This window comes from Ranitomeya variabilis, chromosome 6 (assembly GCF_051348905.1).
Source record: "Ranitomeya variabilis isolate aRanVar5 chromosome 6, aRanVar5.hap1, whole genome shotgun sequence".
NCBI classification, from domain to species: domain Eukaryota; kingdom Metazoa; phylum Chordata; class Amphibia; order Anura; family Dendrobatidae; genus Ranitomeya; species Ranitomeya variabilis.
Window position 1 is genome coordinate 490,354,243 of NC_135237.1, and position 25,559 is coordinate 490,379,801.

Below are 25,559 nucleotides of genomic sequence, written 5' to 3' on the forward strand. Positions count from 1 at the left end.
GCTGCCATGATCTACAGAGTGATCTCCATACAAAGTCATTATTTGTCCCTCTTCTACTTTTGTTTCCCCCTTATACCGCTGCTTGCTGGAGAGGAGGACTCACCTGCTTCCATACTCTACCTACCCCTATAGGGAATATATGTGACCTGACCCTTAGACTACTTTCTATCAGCTAATATGGTCTTGTCTGTTCAGAGAGGAAGCCTTGCATAGGTACACACAACCCACGAGGCCCACTTTCTCCCTGGGTCCAATAGCAGCTAAAGAATCTGCTTTTTATGCAGTTACTATCTTATAAATATTATACATTATACTTGAGATTCAATGGATATGTAACAATAACTGGTACTGATACATAGTACAATGGCTATTCTGGTCTTTGTTCTTGCTGTATAACTTATGTAATCTAAATTGTAACCTAAAACAGTAATCGAAAGAACCTACAAATATATTACAGGAAATACTTGAAATAAATTGTGTATGATACAGTAACATACATATAAAAAGTCTCTTAAGACCACAAGTAATAATAAAAGACCCCCTGGGAACTTAAAAAATAAAAAGTCTCCAATACTAAATTGGTTCTATCATGTAACATGGGGGATTAAATGTTAATTTGCATAGTTAAATTAAATGTAATAATCCTTTCATTTAATTTGCATTTTTATTAATTTTTACTTTCAAGGTTTGAGTGGCTATAGGGTTAATAACATGCTGCAAAGAGGACAAACGAAGCAACCCGGCAGACGTTGGCTTTGATCAGTGCAGCAACATTGATTAATGAATTGATTAATTTCTCATTGCTACGGGTTACACAGAATTTCCAGGAATTAAAGGCGAATGGGTAAAAGTCGGTTTAGTGGCAAATATCAACTTGCTCAGATTCTTATATTTAAAAAGTGAAAGCAATGAGTTGCAATAGTTTAGAGAGTCAAAAAAGTGCAAAAATCAATATGCTTACTAATATGTGCAATAGAATAATAAGTGCAGAAAGCCGTATAGGCAAAAACTCTAATGCTATATGCAAACTCAGTGTTATGGGTCATTGTGGAGGTAACGCAGCTCCCCGCAGCAATTCTCAGGCCTAATAATAAGGTGTTACCGTGGCTGCCACTAGCAGTGGGGGCACTTCATGATGGCCGGTATTAACACTAGGTATTTTGCCATCACTTCTGGTCTCCGAAAGCTGAGCAATGGACTGTACATAATTGTGTATAGCTAATAACAAAAACAATCAATTTTCCAGAAAGATGAGGAAGCTAAACTCTAAAATTCATTAAAGGGCCAGCGTATATCTCTGATGAGAATAATGCGGGACAAAGGGAACCTGCCAGGCCAGATAATGCTATAAGCCTGCTAATACAGGGTTCATCTGCAGGTTCATAGCGTTAAGGAAGGGCCTGTCCGCCTCACTGACAATGCGGCACCTGGAAAAGATTAATTGTATTTCTCCCGAGTGCTGCTGGCGTTCAGCCCAAGGCTTCATGTTCACGTATGTGACAAACGGCAGCGGTGTTATCATTGATGTGCATCAGTGTGTCCGTTTTGTACCATCCGTGTCATCAGTATTCTTCACGGATGGATAAAGAAATAAATTGCAAAGCTTCTCTGATCCTTTCACAATGTTAAACACGGACGGCACTGGGATAACATCCGTGTGCTGTATATGCGATTTTCACAGATCCATGGACTTGTATTGGCTCTTGCCGTCTGTGCTGCCGGGAAAAAACAGACATGTCTCTGTGTGTTTTGCACAGGCACACAGTCAATGATACAAATGCACATGTGAACAGCAGCCTAGATTAAAACGGGTACGTGCCGCATCCATGACAAAAACGGATACAACATATATGTGCAACACGAATATTGTAATGAGGCCACACAGGTGTGCCGGCACGGCTACAGTCACCATTTACAGCACTGTGAGTGGCAGCTGTGAGCACAAGCAGGTAGTTAGACCGATAACCGGCTCCGTGGTACAGCAGTGCAGAGCCGGCTGTCGCACAAAGTCCCGGGCCACGCTAACAGAACTGTGAGCAATGACGGTACCCAGTCTTAAATAAAGCTCACTTTATCCCAGGTGCCACACTTTCAGTATGGCATCTACATAATGCTATTAACATGCAGATTAACCCTATATCTGCTTGTTAATAGCATTTTTTGACCTGACAGGTTCCCTTTAAAGTGACTCTCAGTGGCCACATAGAGCCAAGTTTAAAAGGGTTGTCCAGCCTCAGGCCACAAGTCTGCAGTCACTCTGCTAACATTGCTGGCACTGCACGCTATGAGAATTCTCCGCTGGGAGCTCGTCCTCTTGTGGCTGCCAGTATGATATATGCATACATCTAGCCACATACCAACTAGACTGTGTACGGCTTCGCTCAGCGCACTTGCAGTGAGCGCGGCTGTGAATACTCGGCATGTCACCGCATCTATGCCGATTGCGTACTTACATGCCCACCACCGGTACTGGAGAATCCTCACAGTGTGCAGTACTCGAGATGTGAGGACTCATAAGTCTGCAGTCACATAGAGTGACTGCAGACTTGTAGCCTAAGGCCGGACAACCGCTTTAAGCCTCTTTGTGACGGTTTATAATATGATACATGATCACAGCAATTATACCATAGGGTTTTACACTCCTAGAAACTGATACAATACATAGTTGCCCTCTGCAATTTAGAAAGTAGTGTGCATGGCTACTGGTGAGAGGGAATAGTGCCTGCCGATGCCTCCGGTTAATAAGGCACCTAGAAAATTACTTATTAATTTCAAGTGTGATGGTGGAGCTTGAACTATACGTATAGAGAACCTTAAATACATGAACTGAATATAAGAGGATGCAATCTAATCACAGTCAGTGCATTTTGCATCATATCTGAACTGTCCAGATTATTAGGTTTTGTGTATTTTTAATCGATTTTATTCCAATTCTCGTAGAAGTGTGAAAAATTTAGTGCATTTATGGGTGGATCGTATTCTGTTAGCGCGCAGATCAGCAAGTGAAGGTGATGAAGACATGAGCAAAAATTACAATAGTCCACATCAAATATTCAGTAAAGAAACAAGTTACGGGAATTCCACAGTTCCACAGACGACACTACATGTAAATTCACCGACAATAAAAGGGATCCACATCCACTGACTGCTTTTTTAGACCTAACGGCTTTTGTATGGGGTCCGTGTCTCACGTGTTGAGTAATAGTATTTGGATATTGAATGTGTGAAGGATAACGACATAGGGTGAAATTATAGGGTTCGTTATGTGCACAGCTCTGGCTTCTATAAATCAATATATGTGAAATGTGTATATTATTCACAGTATAGAAACCAACGTGGACATGTGACATACAGGAAAGAAGGTATGGAGGGCAGATCCAGGTTGTGTCTCATGTGTTGGCACTATTAGCTATTAGGTTACCAGTTCAGTCATCAAGATCACCTCCGTCATCAGTGGAAGGCGATATTCATATGTCAAAATCGAAAATCATATATAAAAAATGTCCCTGTGAAGCAAAGCGCAGAAGGCCTGGACCATCGATGGACACCGGGCCTCCAGTATCTGCTTCACTCAAATTGCCCTCATCTAACATGGAAAATGGTTGGAGTCAATACTATCAGCATGACTAGTCCTCGGGAAGAGAATAAAAGAGCACTTATGGAAAAATGGTGGTCACAATGTACGTACACATGGGCATCAAGTACCATCAGCGTGAACATTCCTATCACAGAACGGCACTGCCCCCCGGGGTACGCGGAGTACCCACATTTCACTACATTTGTTACAGTCTGGGGCATGCTTTATCCCCTTTAAAATCAGAGGGTGAGTATCTTCAGTCTCTTTGCTCACACTAGCCATTATTTGTTTTGGGCTTGATGTCTTCTCCCATCTTCAAAGATTTTCATTACTTTCTTTTGTTCATGGCTTAGCATAAAAGAAAGAATTATGGTGTTTTCTTCTAAAATAAAAACAGCATTCAGAAATGTTTTTTTTTGCATTTGTGTAAAAGAATTCTTTGTAAATTTGTAGAAAAGCTTAGCAGCGCAGAGCCCATAAATCGTCATGCAATTAAAGAGTGAACATCCCCGTAGTTCTATCAACATGTCACCTCTACGTCTTCCTTGATGATCCAGCAGAGCACAAATCCTTAGCTCCCGGATGAGCTTTATCCAGACCATGTACATTATGTCATAAGTCCAGTTTATTAATCCGTCTGACGCTGGGCAGACCGGCGCTGCATTCAGTCAGGAAATCTCTGACAAGCTTTTTTCCAGCGGCAGGCCGTGCACCACTTGTCTCTGTTTTCCATTCCATACACCTTGCGGCATTTCTTGCCTTCGCCACGTGGCTTCCTGCTAAGAAAATGAGAAAACATTAATTATTTCTAAACACATCTGTATTAATGAGACGCAGCTTCCATGTTCAGGAGTCCAGCAAATCCAGAGCTATAGTGGCATGCTAAAATTTGGGCACCCCTCGTCAAAAGTACTGTTATTGTGAACGGTTAAGCAAGTTAAAGATGAAATGATCTCTAAAAGGGCTAAAATTAAAGATGGCACATTTCCTTTTACATTTTAAAAATTGTAAAAAGGAAAATGGAGCGATGCAAAAGTTTGGGCACCCTGCATGGTTAGTACCTAGTAGAACCCCCTTTTGAAAGTATCACAGCTTGTAAAAGCTTTTTGGTGCCAGCCAAGAGTCTTTCAATTCTTGTTTGAAGGGTTTTCATCCATTCTTCCTTGGAAAATTCTTCCTGTTCTGTGAGATTCCTGGGTCGTCTTGCATGCACTGCTATTTTGAGGTCTAGCCACAAATTTTCAATGATGTTCAGATCAGTGGACTGTGAGGGCCAATGTAAAACCTTCAGCTTGCGCCTTTTGAGGTCGTCTATTGTGGATTTTGACGTGTTTAGGATCATTATCCATTTGTAGAAGCCATGCTGGTTTCAACTTCAGCTTTTTTTACAGATAGTGTCATGTTTGCACCAAGAATTTGTTGAAATTTAATTGAATCCATTCTTCCCTGTACACATGAAATGTTCCCTGTGCCATTGGCTACAACACAACCCCAAAGCATGATTGATCCATCCTCATGCTTAATGGTTGGCGAGATGTTCTTTTCCTGAAATTCTGTGCCCTTTTTTCACCACACATACCTTTTGATCATTGCGGCCAGAGTTAAATTTTAACCTGATCGTTTGAAAGGACTTTTTTCCAAAATGTATCAGGCTTGTTTAGATGTCCTTTGCATACTTCTGATGCTGAATTTTATGGTGAGGACACAGGAGAGGTTTTCTTCTGATGCCTCTTCCATGAAGGTCATATTTGTGCAGGTTCTCTGAAAGTAGAACAATGTATCACGACTCCAGAATCTGCCAAATCTCTCTGAAGGTTTTTGCAGTCAGCAGGGGTTCTGATTTGCCTCTCCGGCAATCCTATGAGCAGCTCTCATTTAAATTTTGCTTAGTCTTCCAGACCTTATCTTGACCTCCACTGTCTCTGTTAACTGCCATTTCTTCATTACATTTTGAACTGAGTAAAGGGCAACTTGAAAACCCTTTGATATCTTCTTATAGCCTTCTCCTGTAGGCCTCCATCATTTTCATTTTCAGAGTTCTAGGCAGATGATTAGAAGAACCCATGGCTGTTTTTTTTTGGCACAAGTTTAGAGGCTGGGTTTTTATAAAGCTGGGAAATTTTCATCACCCGGCCTTTCCTAACGATGACAGTGAACAAGCGATAATCCTAACAGGCTAAATATGGTCTGACACCTTGGTCAAAGTTATCTGAGCACACAAATCTCCAAGGGTGCCCCAACTTTTGCATCTGCCCATTTTCTTTTTTATAATTTTTAAAATGTGAAAGATGAAAATACATATATACCGTATTTTTGGGTGTATAAGACGACTGGGCGTATAAGACGACCCCCAACTTTTCCATATAAAATATGGAGTTTGGGATATACTTGCCGTATAAGACAGGGGGTCATCTTATACGCCGGGTGTCGTCTTATACGGCGTGTGCGGTCCGGATGGTTCCAAGGGACTGGAGGAGAGGAGACTCTCCTTCAGGCCCTGGGATGGATATTCATGTAAAAAAAAATAATAAAAATAAAAAATATGGATATACTTACCTTCCAACGGCACCAGGCTCTCAGCGGTGCAAGCAGCGGCCTCCGTTCCCAAGGATGCCAAAACCTTTACATGCCACTGTATTGATACATGTATAACCTTCTTTTTCTTATGAAATTTTAGCACAGGACATTCGGTTGATAAAAGTCATGGCTAGGCACTATCAGACCTGTCATATCGGTAACTCGCACGTCTTCTCGGCACTGTTCTGCTCACTGCGCTTAACGCTCTGCAAACCTCAGTCTCAGGATATCAGGCAGAACTTCCTCTTGCCGCATCTCTAGCACTGCTGCATCCTCATCTTGCTGGAGAATCTCCACCTGGCTATAGCAATTAGTTTCCAGTTTCCTGTCAAGGTGCATTATATTGTTATCTCTCCTGTTACCGACTTGGCTAGTTTCCTTATTTCATCTGACCTCTGTGCTGCCCGCCCCGACCTCGGACTGTCTATGTCTTTGCCTGTGCTTTCTGTACCTTGTATTCCTGCCTTGATCTGTTAGTCAGCTGCTACAGGTCCGGACACTGCTTTCATGTGGCACCTGGTTGCTACCCTAATGGCCCAAGCCTATTCACACCATCATAAGCTCTAATGAATACCAGGTAGCCACTTAGTCACGACCCTCCAGTGTAAGCCTGGTCAGTGGCGGGCCATATGGACCATTTCTGATACATAGAGATTTATATGGATCTATGAACACTTACCGTGATTGGATATGCTTAAAGGGAATCTGTCACCGGTGTTTTGTTACCCCATGTAAGAGCAGCATAATGTAGAGGCAGAGACCCTGACTCCAGATATGTATCAAGTACTGGGCTTCTAGCTGTCATTATGATAAATCACAGTTTTATGCTGCAGATCTATCAGTTCTCTGAATGCTGAGCTCTGTATGACCCTGCCCACACCACTGATTTTCTGATTTTTGTGTACACTGTGCATAGGCAGAAAGATGCCAATCAGTGGTGGGGGCGGGGTTTTACAGAGCTCATGAATATGAAGGACTACATGTCAGCAGTTTTATTAGTCCTCTACTGATAATCTCCTGCTGATAAAACAGTGATTTTTTTTTTATCAAAACCGTAGCAAGCAGCCTAGTAAATGACAGGCCCCCTTAAAGGAAAGCTATCATTAGATAATGACCTATTTTTCAATTCAGGTTTTTGTGTTGTTGATGTATTGTTTAAAAATATTTTTTTTTTACATATCACCATTTGTATTAATAAAAAAATAGAAATCTTGCAGTTTTCACAGTGGTCACTGGAGCTTTTTTTTTCTAATTATTCCTGTTGTTTCTGGAAAGACCTGAACAAAGCCACAATGGTCAGGTCCTGACCCCATCTCTTTTTAATTGAAGCATCTAATGAGCATGTGCAATAATAATCATTGTGAATAGAGACGGAGCAGGGTCAGCAGTGACATCGTTTATTGTGATAGGTGGATCCTGTGTTTTATCAGCCGAGTATAGAAGTGTTGCCTGTCATTGTAATCCTTCCTCTGATGATGATGAGCCTGCTGAAAACTGTTCCTGAAAGGACAGAAAATATAAGTCTAAAAAGCCCCAGTGGCCACTGTGATTATTGCAAAATTGCCAATTTATTTTTTTATTTTTTAATTAATGATATGAAACATACCCACATTGCAATATTTTAAGGAAATGATGTTAGATAAAAAGCTGATTTGCACATTAAAGGGAACCTGTCACCACGTTTTTGGAAGATGGGATAAAAATAGCGTTAAATAGGGGCAGAGGTGGGCGTTACATTAGTGTGTGTGTTATGCGTTTATTACCCACCTAAGTTGCCGAAATAACTTTGCAAAGTCTCCGTTTTCGCCTGTCAATCAGGCTGGTCAGGTCGCATGGGCGTTGTCTTCCCCCAGATTTGGCGTAGTTTTCCGTTGGTGGCGTAGTGGTGTGCGCATGCCCAAAGTCCGGAATCCTCTTCCAGGGGATTTAAAATAGCGCGGTGTTCGTTATTGCATTGGTGATCGGTGGGCGCGGCCATCTTCCTTTGGCCGCGCGTGCGCAGAAGCGGCGCTCTGCTGGCCGCGGCTTCAGGAAAATGGCCGCCGCGATATCCATCTGCGCACGCGCGGCATCCCGCGGCCATTTTCCTGAAGCCGCGGCCAGCAGAGCGCCGCTTCTGCGCACGCGCGGCCAAAGGAAGATGGCCGCGCCCACCGATCACCAATGCAATAACGAACACCGCGCTATTTTAAATCCCCTGGAAGAGGATTCCGGACTTTGGGCATGCGCACACCACTACGCCACCAACGGAAAACTACGCCAAATCTGGGTGAAGACACCACGCCCATGTGACCTGACCAGCCTGATTGACAGGCGAAAACGGAGACTTTGCAAAGTTATTTCGGCAACTTAGGTGGGTAATAAACGCATAACACACACACTAATGTAACGCCCACCTCTGCCCCTATTTAACGCTATTTTTATCCCATCTTCCAAAAACGTGGTGACAGGTTCCCTTTAAGTAATTTTCTGATTACAGCTTCCCTGTTCATATTTTTGTGTTTTGATAGCATTATCAGTTTGCATTTATATGTGTTGATACTAAATTTACTTATTTCTCTTACCTTGATGCTACGCCAGCTCTAGGAGGTGAAGATCTCACTGTATGAATGGATGGAATATATTCCTCAAGATTATTATTGCAAGGAAGACAGACCTGAAAAGACAACATTAAAAAAGTACACGGATTACATTAATACCAGTCGCCCGCACAGCATAACCACATTGCCGTAGCCCAGGTATAAAATGCAACATTATACAATAGACAGATTGTTAAAATAAGAGCCCACCACAAATAATTGTGACGCCTGCGCGGAGGTGCGTGATATTGTCAGCGATTGTGAACAGGTGTGCACAGATTGTGAATGCTTCATACATCGCTACTTTATGTGGCACATGTACTTTCCTGTACTAAGCTTAATTAAAGAAAATGAGATTAAAGTACAGTTCTCAGAATTGGGAATTATAGCAATGAACAGCTTGTAATTAAGGTTATTTATTTTCAGGTTCGTTAATGGGTAAAATTTCATTGTGCTTGCAAAAGCAGGCAACTTTGCAATTTACTTGTTCTTTTAAAATCCACCTCGTTCTCAAGAATGGAGAGATTTTTATTTTTATTCTTTAATGCCCATTACCTAGGTTACCGGCCACCTCTGCCATCTAGCAGCAGTGGCTAATCATGTTCTCTCCAATACAGATTGCTGATCTAAAGTTAACTGAATCGCTGGAGCGCACTGTTAGCCCCAATATGCCAAATTTTAGTGCTACTGTAATCCTCCGATTCTAAAGAGGCCAAGCTGCAGGAAACATCGGAGCGTGCACAGTTCAGACAGCAGTGATGCCGCTGGTCTGTTCTGTCAATCTAGTAGGAGTGCACCGCCCCATACAATCACCGCTCCCCTGCAGAACATGAGACAAACCCGAAAATCAGGTGTAAAATCTATTATCTATGGAAACAAATCATAATATATGGCTACGGATTCCAACCACTGACTCTTACCATATGGGAACAATGACCTGAGTGATCATTCAGTCCATCAATGGTTCCGAATCGTTGCCCAGGAATCGAATGACAGATGATAATTCGCTCATTTAACATTGATTACATCATTTTTTTGCAGATATTTTATTTATACTTTACTCACAGTGCCATCAAATTCCACAGCGCTTTGCACACATTATCATCACTGTCCCCATTGGGGCTCACAATCTAGATTCCCTATCAGTATGTCTTTGTAGTGTGGGAGGAAAATGGAAAACCCGGAGAAAACCCACGCAAACACGGGGAGAAGATACAAACGCTTTGCAGATGTTGTCCTTGGTGGGAATTGAACCCAGAAACCCTGTGCTGAAGTAACAGTGCTATCCACTGAGCCACCGTGCTGCCCTTAGATATAACAATGATCATTTTTGGCAGCATATTCCTACTGTAAATGGGTTTTGCTGCTGACAATGTAAATTGGTCAACTTGATGTATTATCAAATAGAGCTTTTTATGGGGTATTTCTTCACCTGAATAATAGGACCCTTATACATGATGACCTCAGCTTACAATGGCTTCAGGTTTCCAAGCCTACTGTACATTGATATCACATCAGTTCACAAAGATTACGGATTTGCTGCCTGTGTGATTGACCAGGTTTGGGAATCTCAGTGGAGAAACTCCTTCATTACAGATGTGGGTCCTCGCTACTATTCAGTAGTGATGAGCGAGCGTACTCGTTGGTCAGGTTTTCCAGAGCACGCTCGGGTGACTTCCGAGTATTTATGACTGCTCGAAGATTTAGTTTTCATCGCGCGACAGCTAAATGATTTACAGCTACTAGCCTGCTTGATTATATGTGGGGATTCCCTAGCAACCAGGCAACCCCCACATGTACTCAGCCTGGCTAGTAGCTGTAAATCATTCAGCTGGGGCGATGAAAACTAAATCTCCGAGCAGTCACAAATACTCGGAGGTCACCCGAGCGTGCTCAGGAAAACCCGACCAACGAGTATACTCGACCATCACTACTACTACTATTCAGTACTTTACTGCTCTTTACCCATGCGTGGGTGACCTCAACACCAGGTGAAGGTGGCTCAGGGTTATTATTCTGTTATAATGTATACTGAAAAGGACCCTGAAGAAGCTCTTGTCCTCATAAAAGAAAGTGAAATACAGCTTTCAGAACCTAATTTCAACTTACTTTTGCTGTATATTTATTTTGTAAATAGTAATAATTATAGGGGATAACTCAGGAGACTCTTTGCGTGGAACAAGACAACTACAGGACACAGTTTTATAAGTGGTAAAGTCTATATTAACACACGGTGATTCAAACAGGTGCAGAGAGAATCTCAAGTCCACAACACTTGGAGTAAATATTAAATGCAGCTTAGCAGTCTATAGGAAACTTCAGAGGAAAATGTAATCACGCAGAAAATCTATGAAGCACAATTATTCTTGAGGATACTTGACACGAATAAGTTTTTGATTAGTCCAAAACACAGATAGATATGCTTATAAGGCAGTTCAAATAATATCTTAGCTCAACCAGGGAGGCCTGGGTAATAGTCTCAGGTTCTTGCAGAGCAGCAACAGTTTACATGTCCAGCAAATGCAGATGGAAGTAAACACGAGCAGCAGATGAAGGAGGATTACTGGAACTGGTGTATGCAGCAGGAACTCAGAGCAGAGTAGCAGGATAACCCCACAGGTTCACAGGAGCAGGTATATAGCCAGGGAGTCACCAGAGGTCAGGAGCTGGATGCAAGGCAGAATACTCTAGCACAGACTGAAGGCTGGGGCGGAGTTTTATAGCAGGAAGACACAGTGCACATGAGACCAAAGACGCCATCTTGGAAAAGGGCAGTAATGCACAAAAGGTAATAAAAAATGTTCAGAGTCCTGACATAGTTTTTGTGGACTCAAATTCCAATATTTTCCACTTACAATGGTCGTCCCCAAACCAATTAATATTGTAAATTGAGGGAGCTCTGAACAAGATTGGCATTCGTCTATGCATAGCAGTCAGTGAATGAGGAGCGACTTAAGCGTGGCAGTCAGTGAATGAGGGGTGACTTAAGCGTAACAGTCAGTGAATGAGGGTGACCTAAGCATAACAGTCAGTGAATGAGGGGCAACGTAATTGTGGCACCCCAGGAGTCCGGGTACCACAGTGGTGCTGCCTTCCTCTCTGGGAGGGTAATGCCATGCCTGGAGACAGGAGGGATCCCTTTGGCAGGTAAGCTGTACATGCAGCACTTTCTGACTCCAGGCCAGAAGGGGGAGCTCTAAACCCAGTTTTAGGGGAGCTTCCCTAAATATACATCCTGGTCTGGAGGAGGAGTTAGGCAGTTGATAGCAGACAGATGGTCCAGGAAGACCAAGGTAGAGAGTCTGGTGAAGACAAGCAGAGAGTGAAGGAGCACAGAGGAACCTAAGAGCTGGAGGAGGGCTGCGATTGGTCACCTCTAAGCAGAGCATAGAAACCGGGCACAGGGAGCCCGAGGCTGTATGGAACTGCAAGTCCCACAGCAAAACCAGAGGGCAGGAAGCTAAAAGTGACTTGCCCACATTAAACCTGAGGTAAAGCAGCATTTCAGAGCCCGGGAGTAACCGTGTGAAGAGACCCCAGAGGGATGGCTCAAGTTGCCTACCGTGCAGGTAGTGTCCCAGGACAGGAGAGCAAGAGAACCTTGTTAGGACACCACAGGGAGTAAGGGACTAGAAAACAGCGCATAGTGGAAGGCTCCCAAACTGACCTAGCAAAAGGGATTTCCACCTGTCTTCAGGCTGCCTGGACCCCAAGGACACCTGTCCTGACATTACTCCCTCCTTAGAAGCGGCCTCAGGACGATCCTGGACCTGGTTTCTCATGGAATCTCTGATGAAAACGAGAAATCTTCTGTTGGGCATTGATGTTTTCCAGAGGTTCCCAAGAGTCTTCCTCAGGGGGATATCCCTGCCATCTTATCAGATATTGGAGCCGATTCCTGCGAATCCTGTAATCAACAATTTCCTCCACCACAAATTGATCTTGCCCATCAATCACCACAGGCTGTGGAGGTGGCACAACACGTCCCTGGAAGGTATTAGGAGATACAGGCTTTAGCAAAGATAAATGAAAAACTGGGTGTACCTTCATAGTCCTAGGCAGCTTCAGCCGGCAGGCCACAGAGCTCACAATACCGTTTACCGTTGATCTTGAAAGGGCCAATGAATTTCTGTCAAAGTTTTTGTGAAGGAACGTTTAACTTCAGATTCTTAGATGCTAACCACACTGAATCTCCTACCTTGAACATGGGTGCAGGTTTACGGAATTTATCAGCCGATCTCTTATAACGTTCTTGAGCTGTGGTCAGGGATTCCTTCAGAACCTTCAGATTTTGCCTCATCGCAGTCAGCCTTTCCTCCACTGCCGGAACCGGAGAATTAATTGGAGACCTAGGTAAGATACCCAGATTGGCAAAGAAAGGTGTAAATTTAGTGGAGGCGCTCTGAGAATTGTTATATGAAAATTCGGCTAACGGCAGCAACTCCAACCAATCATCCTGGAGATGGTTGACATAGCATCTTAGATATTGTTCCAGCGTCTGGTTGGTACGCTCAGTCTGACCATTTGTCTGTGGATGGTAAGCGGAAGAGAGACAGACATAAAAAATTGAGTGCAGAGCAAAACCCCTTCCAGAATCTTGAAGTGAACTGCACTCCACGGTCAGAGATGATCTCATCCGGAACCCCATGCAACCGAAAGACATTCTGTATAACCAAGTTCACTGTATCTTTAGCTGAGGGGAGGCCGGTGCACGGAACAAAATGAGCAGCTTTAGTCAGGCGAACAACTACCACCATGATTGTATTCATGCCCCCCGATGTAGGCAGCTCCACAATAAAGTCCATTGATATAGACGCCCAAGGGCGGGACGGAACAGGTAATGGTTGTAGAAGATCCGTAGGTGCCACATGAAGAGTCTTGTAACGAGCACATACCTAGCAAGAGAGAACATAGTCCTTGGTATCCTTCAGGCAAGTTGGCCACCAGAAGAATCGGCTCAGGAACTCTTGTGTCTTCTGTACCCCCCTGTGACCAGCCAACTTGGAGTCATGTACCAACTTGAGGATCTGCAGACGGACGACCTCAGGGACGTAGATACGTCGATCTCTGAACCACATGCCACCCTTAAAGACAAGATTAATATCCACAGGTGGGTTGGCCAGAAATACATCACCGTCATAGGCCTCCCTGCACTCCTTCCACAAGTCCTGATCGTGGATAACTCCGATGAAATTGGCATCAGATAGAATGGTCTTGGACGGGGCTCCAGGTACGGAATCCGCAGCATGGATTCGGGATAAAGCATCAGCCTTCCCATTACGAGAACCTGGACGGTACAAGATAACAAAGTTAAATTGATTTAAAAATAAGTTCCAATGAGCCTGATGAGGAGAAAGACATCTAGCGGATCTAAGGAACTCTAAATTGCGATGGTCAGTTAGCACTATGATCTGTTGTGCAGCTCCTTGCAGATGATGCCTCCATTCTTTGAAAGCCGCAATAATAGCTAGCAATTCCTTGTCTCCCACGTCGTAATTCTTCTCTGCTGAGGTTAGTCTACGGGAAAAGAAAGCACAAGAATGTAGCAGACCCTTCTCTCCAGTTCTTTGGGAGAGAATAGCCCCCAAAGCATTATCAGAAGCGTCCACCTCCACATTGAAAGAAAGTGTTGGATCTGGGTATATCAACAGCGGTGCTGATGTGAAACAGATCTAAAGCCGATCAAAAGCTTCTTGAACCTGTGATGACCACTTAAAGGGCTTTTCCTGCTTTGTCAAGGAAGTAATGGAACGGACAATATCAGAAACATTTCGAATGAAGCGTCTGTAGAAATTTGCAAAACCAATAAAACGTTGGACCTCCTTAACATTCTTGGGTACCGGCCAGTCAAGGATAGCCTGAATCTTACCAGATTCCATGTTCAGCCCCTGGGGACAGATGATATAACCTAAGAACTGTATCTCAGAACGATGGAACTCGCATTTCTCCGGCTTAATATACAGATGGTTCTCTTTCAGACGTCTTAAAACAGTTTTGACATGTTCTTCATGTTCCTGTAGAGAGTCAGAAAAGATTAGTATATCGTCCAAATAAATCACTACAAACTGGTCCAACAAATCTCTGAAAATGTCATTAGCAAGGTGTTGAAACGCTGCAGGGGCGTTACAAAGCCCGAAGGGCATCACAAGAGATTCAAAGTGTCCATACCGGCATCTGAATGCTGTCTTCCACTCATCCCCTGGACGAATACGCACCAAATTATAAGCCTCATGAAGATCCAGTTTAGAGAATACCTTAGCATGGCGGACTCTTTCCAGTAATTTGGGAATCAGAGGCAAAGGGTAACTGTTTTGTACAGTTACCTTATTGAGTTCCCGATAGTCAACACAGGGTCTCAGGGTCCCATCCTTCTTCTTTACAAAAAAGATAGGTGCCCCTGCTGGCGAGGAAGAAGGACGTATGAAGCCTTTGGCCAGATTTTCATCAATATACTCCTTTAAGGCTTGAAGCTCAGGTGCCGCCAAAGGGTATACGTTACCAAAAGGAATAGCTGCCCCAGGAAGCAACTCAATGGGACAGTCATAATGCCTGTGTGGTGGAAGCTGATCTGCATTCTTCTTGTCACAGATGTCAGAGAACTCTTTATATGCTGGAGGTAAAGAAAATACCTGTATATGTGGTTCCGTAGCCGTGGACTCAGGGACAGCTTCTGTTAACGCTGAGTTGCTCCTTGTTGGAAAGATAATCTCCTTGGTCTCCCAGTTGATAAGTGGGTTCTGAGAATGCAACCAAGGAATGCCTAAAATCACAGGAAAATGAGGAGAAGAAATTAGCAAGAAAGAAAGTTGCTCCTGATGATTAGGCTCCAACAAAATTTCAAGGGGTACGGTCTCCTGATCCACAGGCCCAGAGATTAAAGGTGACCCATCCACTGTTTCCATGGTAATTGGAGAGGCTCTTTGCTGAATTTCAATACCATGTTCCTTGGCAAATGCGATATCCATGAAATTGCCACCTGCACCAGAGTCAATCATAGCTGCACTGGAAATCCACTGTCCTGAACACAGGATCTTCATAGGGAGAGAACAGTGAGAGTTCTTTCCGTTAAGCTCCTTGGGGGGTGAAGTCATAGAAAGTGAATGGAATACAGCGTTTAAAGGCAGGCTACATTCAGAGATGTCAGATTCATCATCACAGTTGTTATACTCCCCTACCGCTGCTAGCACCTTGTTAGGCCGTCTGGGACACTTAGGACAATTGATCAGAAAGTGGTCAGACTGGCCGCAGTAGAAACATAGACTTTCACGAAGGCGATGCTCCCGGCGCTCATTGATCTCGCGCCTCTGAACGGAATCAATTTGCATGGGCACCTCCTCCACCTCCCGAGATGTTTTACCTGCAGGCTCTTTGGAAGGAAGGGAAAAGTTAGAAATATGGTTATATGCAGCAAACTTCTCCTGCCTACGCTCAGTAAGGCGAATGTCAATGCGCACACAATGCTGTATAAATGTCTCTAGCTCTTGTGGTGACTCAGAGCGAGCTAGTTCATCTTTTACAATACTAGACAGACCCCTTTTAAAAATAGGCAATTGTGCATAACTTTCCCAATTGGTATCTACCGCTAATCTCCTGAATTCAGTAGCACACTCAATAACAGAACGTTTTACCTGGCGTAAAGACAATAAAGCAGATTCAGCAGTTGCACGGCGATTAGGACCATCAAACATTAATGCCATAGCGGCCAAGAAATCATCCAAGTTATTTAACTGTGGGTCACGAGACTCAATCATCGGATTCGCCCAGGCGAGCGCTCGTGCAGTCAGCAGCATTATTACACACAATACTTTGGATCTATCATTAGGAAAACGGTCAGCATGCACATCAAAATATAGCATACATTGATTCACAAAGCCACAAAATTTGTCGCGATCACCATTAAATCTGAATGGGGGCAACTTAGGTGGGCTAGCTGGTGGCGGTTGCCCAGAGGGAAAACTCGCTTGTGCAGCTATTTGCGTGCTTATGTCCTGAAAAGCCCATCCATACTGGGACTCTATGCCAGCAAGTTTGTTTTCCTGGGCTGCCATGCGGGTGCTTAAGTCCTGCAAAGTCTGTCCAAACACTTGTTGATTGTGTTCAAAGCTTCCAAACTTCTTTTGCAGACCTTCCACATCTTTCTGCAGTGATCTAATTATGGAAAACACCTGTTCTAGCCTGGTTTCTGCAGTCATTGTTCCAGCAGTCTCATTTTTTTTTATAGGCTAGAGTATCCTGTAATAATTATAGGGGATAACTCAGGAGACTCTTTGCGTGGAACAAGACAACTACAGGACACAGTTTTATAAGTGGTAAAGTCTATATTATCACACGGTGATTCAAACAGGTGCAGAGAGAAACTCAAGTCCACAACACGGAGTAAATATTAAATGCAGCTTAGCAGTCTATAGGAAACTTCAGAGGAAAATCTAATCACGCAGAAAGTCTATGAAGCACAATTATTCTTGAGGATACTTGACACGAATAAGTCCTTGCTTAGTCCAAAACACAGATAGATATGCTGATAAGGCAGTTCAAATAATATCTTAGCTCAACCAGGGAGGCCTGGGTAGTCTCAGGTTCTTGCAGAGCAGCAACAGCTTACATGTCCAGCAAATGCAGATGGAAGTAAACACGAGCAGCAGATGAAAGAGGATTACTGGAACTGGTGTATGCAGCAGGAACTCAGAGCAGAGTAGCAGGATAACCCCACAGGTTCACAGGAGCAGGTATATAGCCAGGGAGTCACCAGAGGTCAGGAGCTGGATGCAAGGCAGAATACTCAAGCACAGACTGAAGGCTGGGGTGGAGTTTTATAGCAGGAAGACACAGTGCACATGAGACCACAGACGCCATCTTGGAAAAGGGCAGTAATGCACAAAAGGTAATAAAAATGTTCAGAGTCCTGACATAGTTTTTGTGGACTCAAATTCCAATATTTTCCACTTACAATGGTCGTCCCCAAACCAATTAATATTGTAACTTGAGGGAGCTCTGAACAAGATTGGCATTCGTCTACCCATAGTCAGTGAATGAGGAGCGACCTAAGCGTGGCAGTCAGTGAATGATGGGGTGACCTAAGCGTAACAGTCAGTGAATGAGGGTGACCTAAGCATAACAGTCAGTGAATGAGGGGCAACGTAAGTGTGGCACCCCAGGAGTCCGGGTACCACAGTGGTGCTGCCTTCCTCTCTGGGAGGGCAATGCCATGCCTGGAGACAGGAGGGATCCCTTTGGCAGGTAAGCTGTACATGCAACACTTTCTGACTCCAGGCCAGAAGGGGGAGCTCTAAACCCAGTTTTAGGGGAGCTTCCCTAAATATACATCCTGGTCTGAAGGAGGAGTTAGGCAGTTGATAGCAGACAGTTGGTCCAGGAAGACCAAGGTAGAGAGTCTGGTGAAGACAAGCAGAGAGTGAAGGAGCACAGAGGAACCTAAGAGCTGGAGGAGGGCTGCGATTGGTCACCTCTAAGCAGAGCATAGAAACCGGGCACAGGGAGCCCGAGGCTGTATGGAACTGCAAGTCCCACAGCAAAACCAGAGGGCAGGAAGCTAAAAGTGACTTGCCCACATTAAACCTGAGGTAAAGCAGCATTTCAGAGCCCGGGAGTAACCGTGTGAAGAGACCCCAGAGGGATGGCTCAAGTTGCCTACCGTGCAGGTAGTGTCCCAGGACAGGAGAGCAAGAGAACCTTGTTAGGACACCACAGGCAGCAAGGGACTAGAAACCAGCACATAGTGAAAGGCTCCCAAACTGACCTAGCAAAAGGGATTTCCACCTGTCTTCAGGCTGCCTGGATCCCAAGGACACCTGTTGCCGGTACCCTGGACTGAGGCTGACTACAACATCAGTAAAGCAGGTAAAGACTGCAACCCCGTGTCCTCCATTTATTTTCTGGCATCTACCACACCATCCTTGCCATACACCTTGGGAGCCCTGGGGACCCCACTTCACCTGTGGGAAGCGTCATCATCTTCGCTGCAGTAACATCAACCCCAGAGGACCCCTTTAAGCAGCGTTGGTCACCTCTGACCGAGAACCACAGGTGGCATCACGAATACAAACTTTATTAAACCCTTTAAAGACCTTCCCCTTTTACTTGAGTGCCCAGGACCATGGACCGGGTCGCAGCCACTGTGACCTCCCCTTTAATTGCGACCGGACCCGTTACCGAGTACCCCACTGCCCTGGCGGGCGACTCAAAAGCGTTGCAGTCAGTGAATAAGGGCCAACCTAAGCGTAGCAGTCAGTGAATGAGGGGCAACCTAAGCGTAGCAGTCAGTGAATGAGGGGCGACCTAAGCGCAGCAGTCAGTGAATGAGGGGTGACCTAAGCGTAGCAGTCAGTGAATGAGGGGTGACCAAAGCGTAGCAGTCAGTGAATGAGGGGTGACCTGAGCAACGTTGTGTAGTAACGTTCAGTGCATTGCGGGTAGGGAGCCTTCTGCACTAACATGCTACGTCTACAGCCATAAGTATATGATTTAGTTAGAGAGCTGCTGTCACATTATGTACAGTTACCAGGTCTCTTGCATCTCACAAGGACCTGAGGGAGGTTTTTGATTTCTTGGTCATAGGACACAAGGGTGGGAAGCATGTGCGGTCGGTCGACAAAGTCTTGTGTTATCGTGGACAGATCCATAATTATCACATTTTTACCAGATTCTCTGAGATAAAATTGAGGACCTGGATTTTTTAGCTGGACTTAGGACTATATAGAAGCATTTCTTTAATCACTGACAAAAAAGTGGATATTTAAAAAATTACCTGATGGACATTTCATAATTAAAATGCTTTATAAGATATAAAACATGAATGCCATTGTATTATAAATGTCAGGCAAAAAGAAAGATTACTTTTGATTGATGATAATAAAAATAAATGAAAATATTGTTTATCACGAATAGAAAAATTAATTATGGTTCACTACCTCAAGCAGTCAGTGTAAGGAATTTTGGAGCCCTGTTGTTAGGATTATTGGACCCTCAGCAGTTGAACCCCCTCCGATCAGCAAGTTGTCTGATAACTTGTGATGTTTAGAATAATCCTTAAAGGGAATCTGTCAGTAGGATCGTCCCTCCTAAGCCGTCTATATGGTTATGCAAACCATACAGACGGGTAAAGCTGAATGATACCTTGGTATGATACCTTGGTATCTGCAGTCCTATGTCTTGTTCCAGAGAATTCCACATTTTTCTGACATGTAAATGAGCTGTTATGATCTAAGGGCCGGACATGGATCTCCCTAAGAATCTGCTTCCATAGCTTATTGCAAATGAAAGGAGCATTACCAGTGTGAGACATGTAATGACTGACACTTTGTGCTCATAATCATACACAGCTCTGCAATAAGATCGAAATCAATACAGTACAACAGAACCAACACTGTACACCAGAAGTGAACTCTGTTTCATTGCAAACACATTTGCAGCTGCAGTTGTCCTCTCCCAGTGCTTCAACTTCCATCTCCAAGGCAGCCAGCATGTGGGAAGGGCAGTACAGCAGAGCTGACAGCACTGTGAGAAGATATACTGCAAAACAGTTGTTGTGTATGTAATGAGACAAGATTCAACTCTCTGTACTGTGTTAGATATGATGAGGCACAGCTCTGTAGCAAAGCAGCCAGAACTATGAGCGGACAAGTGCTGCTGCAAAAGTTTGTGATGAGGCAAAGTTCACTTCTGTTTCACTGTGTTTCCTATGCACTGTTACCTCTGCTGTACTGTATTCATTCTGAGCTGTATGCTATAATGTATTGTAATGAGAGCAGGCTGTCAGTCATTACATGTCTCACACTGGTAACTGACGAAGCCGTGCTTGACACGGCGATACGCACGGGGCTATGTCTGGGTTCCAATCTACTCTTGTGCTCCCCATGCTTGCCTGACCTCCCAGATTCCTGTGATTACGGATATCTCCACCTGGGCCTTAAAACGTCACTCCATACGGGCGGTTATCTTATCGCATCAGCAGCTACTAGAGGTCTTTATATTGTCAGTCTGTGCATCTGCCTCTGTGTGAGGCTATTGCTATATGCACAGTGCTACTTCAGCCTATACCATGCCAATACGGCTCTGGTTTAAGCACATAGCAGTCTATCATTATGACTTCTGATTCAGTTATGCATATTCTGCTTGGTTCAATATATAAGGAGGACTGTGTCCCTAAAAAGCATATGTCTACTACTACTGACATTTCTAATGCAGAATCCCTCAAGGGCTTTTCTAAGATCTGGGAAGACACCAAGATCACCTTATTGAAATCCCAAGAACGGACGAAGAGACACACAGACAAGACATCTGGATCTACCTCTCTTTCGACCAGGGGACAGTTTTGGCTGTCATCAAAGTATGTCAGTCTCATGCTACCCTCGTATAAATTGGGTCCTTGCTTCACTGGCCCTTCAAGGTTCTCAAACAGATAAATTCTGTAGCCTACAAGCTCAAACTTTCGGTCTCTTTATGGATCCCCAATTCATTTCATGTGTCTCTCCTCAAGCCTGTCGTCCTCAGACCCTTCTAAAAAGATCCAGGTATCACTTCTGGTCCAGTCAGCTCTGAAGACACTTTTGAGGTAGACAATATTCTGGTCACCAAGAGGGTAAGAGGAAAAAACTTTTTTTCTTGTGGATTGGAAGGGGTTTGGTCCAGAGGAGAGGTTGTGTGAGCCCAGGGAGAACATCCCTGCCACTCTCCTCCTGGGCATATTTCTTGCGGGCTTGAAAAAGACGTGGCGTAAAGTTTGTGTGGGGGGGTATTGTAGTGGCAGCAGCCCTGCACACTGTTCCCCTCACCCAGCAGGGATGCCAACTCACTCATCGCCGCGGACCCCTTCCCGAACTTCCTCCCCCTCCTTCTCCAGCTGCTGCCCAGGATTTCTGCTCATGGTGTGCACATGCCCAAGCACTGCGCTTGGGTCACACACTTCCTTCTTAAAAGGACCAGCTAATGGGTAGGAGACACTTCTTATTTAAGGCACCTCCATCTGAATGAAACAAGTATAGTTATTCTGCACGCTTGCTAGTTGTCAGGTCCCCAGTACCCGTCAGTCTACCTGTCTGCCCATTCTTACCTTTTCTTTCTGTATACCAGCCTGCACCTGCTGAGCCCATCCATATACCAGCCTCCACCTGCCAGTGTCTATCTGCATACCAGCCGTACCAACCTGCGAGTGCCTATTTGTACATCAGCAGTACCTGCCAGCACCTGTGGTTCCTGTGTTCTTGCCTGTATCAGCTGTACTCTCCTACCGGGCTGTTCCATCTACCTGTCCCTTGGGGGTCAGCTGCCGTGCGTCTGAGGTCTGTCCTGGTGTAGCACCTGGTGTCCATCGGGAGCCAAGCCTTACCCCATCACTAGAAGCTCTTGTGAAGAGTCAGGTGCTCACCTAGTTACGCCCCTCCAGGCTCTCCTCTAACCACAGCACAGTTGTGCTACCACTCCCGTTACAACTGGCAGCACTGGTTGGACACTGCAATTTGCAATGTAGAGCTTTAACCAAAGGTGCTACCAAATTTTTATTATTTATTGAATAATACAAATATTTACTAAAATAGACATGTCATGTCAGGAGTGGTGATAGGAGCTCTTCAAATTGAGACAGCCTGGCAGTTAGCTGATCAGCAAGTCAGAAACTTCCGCTGCCAGAGAAAGCTAATAAAAGGGGGTCTCAAGCCCTAACCGAGCAGATGAATGATTGTTTTACAAAGATAACCCATTTAATCTCAGTTGTTTGGGTATTACCTGATTCTAAATGTATTTATTTATTGGTTAAAATCAAAGGTTAAATAATGCTCAAATCAGTATTCACAGCAGGCCACGGAGTCTAGCATTGGTAGATAGATTATAAATGTAAAATAGATTTCTATTTAGAGCTTTACTACATACAGTACAATAGAATGGTGATTCTTAAGAAACACAGAGGCCATTGTGCAATGGTAGCAATATCTACAGAACTTTGTAATAGAGTTCTCAGAATTCGCTACTCAATCTTAAAAGCCAAGTAATCAATACAATTGAGCCCAACGTGAAGCCAATCTATGACAGGGCAGAGAATAATCAAGTCTGCTTCTGCCGTACAGAGTATGTATTGTGTGTACAGATGAAAGCATGCGGTTTTAACACCATCTGTATAACACTCAATGAAGGTTTCAAAGCGGCAGAAAGAATACACTGAAGTTACTGCCCCCATACACATTAGACTAATGTCGGCCAAACCCACCTATATTAACGGATCAGGCATGTCCAATTTCAGACTGACGATTCTTTTGTTCTCCAAGAGATAAGCTGCCGCCAGAGATGTCTAGCATTGGCCTTCTTACAGAGAGCTGAGGAGCTCATTGCAGAACAATGGCTCCTGTCTATGGGACAGTCAGTCAAGATAGTTCCTGGCTGAACGACAGGTCTCTAATGTGTATGTCGGGCTTAAGTGGTGTTGATACTTTGATACTTATTTGACCCCCTTGAATGATCATACAAGTTCACCCATATTGTTAAAGAGGTATGATACAGAAATTTTTTGAGAGGCTTGATACAAAGGCATGTAGTATCATGGAAAACTAAGGCTACTTTCACATTAGCGTCGTGCACTGCACGTCGCAATGCGACGTTGCGGCGCACCGACGCATAATGTGGAAGCGCCGCACAACGGGGCAGCGGATGCTGTTTTTCAATGCATCCGCTGCCCCATTGTGAGGTACGGGGAGGTGGGGGCGGAGTTCCGGCCACGCATGCGCGGTCGGAAATGCTGCAGACGACGCACCAAAAAACGTTACAAGCAATGTTTTTTGGTGGCGACGGTCCGACGCAACACGACGCAACCGTTGCACGACGGTTGCGACGTGTGGCAATGCGTCGCACTGCGTCGCTAATAAAAGTCTATGGAGAAAAAAATGCATCCTGCAAGCAATTTTGCAGGGTGCGTTTTTTCTGCAAAACGACGCATAGCGACGTGCAGTGCACGACGCTAGTGTGAAAGAGGCCTATGGGACACGGATGTAATGGCAAAAGTAGTTGAAGGCATAATTTATGAAATCCAACTCCATTTGACGAAATTCAGTCCCCAACTTGCCAGTGATGGGAGTCATATACGAGGACCGCTGGAGGGCGTTATAATCAGAGCCACAGCTGTGCGTACAGCGCAAAATAAAAGTAAGTATGGACTGGATTAAGACTTTTGACAAAGTCAGATTAAAGGGAACCTGTCACCTGAATTTGGCGGGACCGGTTTTGGGTCATGTGGGCGGGGTTTTTGGGTGTTTGATTCACCCTTTCCTTACCCGCTGGCTGCATGCTGGCCGCAATAATGGATTGAAGTTCATTCTCTGTCCTCCAGAGTACACGCCTGCGCAAGGCAATATTGCCTTGCGCTGGCGTGTACTCTGGAGGACAGAGAATGAACTTCAATCCATAATTGTGGCCAGCATGCAGCCAGCGGGTAAGGAAAGGGTGAATCAAACACCCAAAAACCCCGCCCATATGACCCAAAACCGGTCCCGCCAAATTCAGGTGACAGGTTCCCTTTAAGAAAACCTGACATGTGCTTTTATCTTTGGAAAGGTCTGTAGGAGGGTAGTGGGATGGATCTGTTCCTCCACACCGGGTTTTGCAAGGTTTACATTCAAACCTTCAGGAAAGGGCAGGGTTGTGTTTATTTGTTGCAGAGCTGCAGGTTCTGAGTGTGTCTGTCTGTGTGTGTGAGGTCAACACATACAGATGCTTCAGACCTGGGTAAAGCCGACGCTGCACTTGAGATCCCTACAGTAGTGCACGTGAACTGAATGTGGACATTACCGGATATGATACAGATGTCAAAGGTTTGTGAAGTTGGAAAAAAAAGTAGTTTTTTTCAACCTTCACCTCCTCGTGTGTGTGTGTGTGTGTGTGTGTGTGTGTGTGTGTGTGTGTGTGTGTGTGTATATATATATATATATATATATATATATATATATATATATATATATACAGTACAGACCAAAAGTTTGGACACACCTTCTCATTTAAAGATGTTTCTGTATTTTCATGACTATGAAAATTATACATTCACACTGAAGGCATCAAAACTATGAATTATCACATGTGGAAATATATACTTAACAAAAAAGTGTGAAACAACTGAAATTATGTCTTATATTCTAGGTTCTTCAAAGTAACCAACTTTTACTTTCATGACTTCTTTGCACACTCTTGGCATTCTCTTGATGAGCTTCAAGAGGTAGTCACCGGGAATGGTTTTCATTTCACAGGTGTGCCCTGTCAGGTTTAATAAGTGGCATTTCATGCCTTATAAATGGGGACCATCAGTTGTGTTGTGCAGAAGTCTGGTGGATACACAGCTGATAGTCCTACTGAATAGACTGTTAGAATTTGTATTATGGCAAGAAAAAAGCAGCTAAGTAAAGAAAAGTGAGTGGCCATCATTACTTTAAGAAATGAAGGTCAGTCAGTCTGAAAAATTGGGAAAACTTTGAAAGTGTCCCCAAGTGCAGTGGCAAAAACCATCAAGCGCTACAAAGAAACTGGCTCACATGAGGACCACCTCAGGAAAGGAAGACCAAGAGTCACCTCTGCTTCTGAGGATAAGTTCATCCGAGTCACCAGCCTCAGAAATTGCAGGTTAACAGCAGCTCAGATTAGAGACCAGGTCAATGCCACAGAGTTCTTGCAGCAGACACATCTCTACAACAACTGTTAAGAGGAGACTTTGTGCAGCAGGCCTTCATGGTAAAATAGCTGCTACGAAACCACTGCTAAGGACAGGCAAAAAGCAGAAGAGACTTGTTTGGGCTAAAGAACACAAGCAATGGACATTAGACCAGTGGAAATCTGTG

The 25,559-nt window shown here is 44.3% G+C and overlaps 1 protein-coding gene across 1 annotated transcript in view; it reads right to left on the minus strand.

The window, feature by feature from the left end:
- Positions 1–548: 548 nt before the first annotated feature.
- ZNF704 (zinc finger protein 704) overlaps positions 549–25,559 on the minus strand; it is a 282,103-nt gene continuing 257,092 nt past the window's right edge. Inside the window, exons 7-8 of the mRNA XM_077270719.1 lie at positions 8,719–8,810; positions 549–4,356 (exon numbers count right to left, since the gene is read on the minus strand). Coding sequence (XP_077126834.1) covers positions 4,242–4,356; positions 8,719–8,810 — 207 coding nt within the window. The 3' untranslated portion in view covers positions 549–4,241. The remainder of the gene's footprint in view (positions 4,357–8,718; positions 8,811–25,559) is intronic.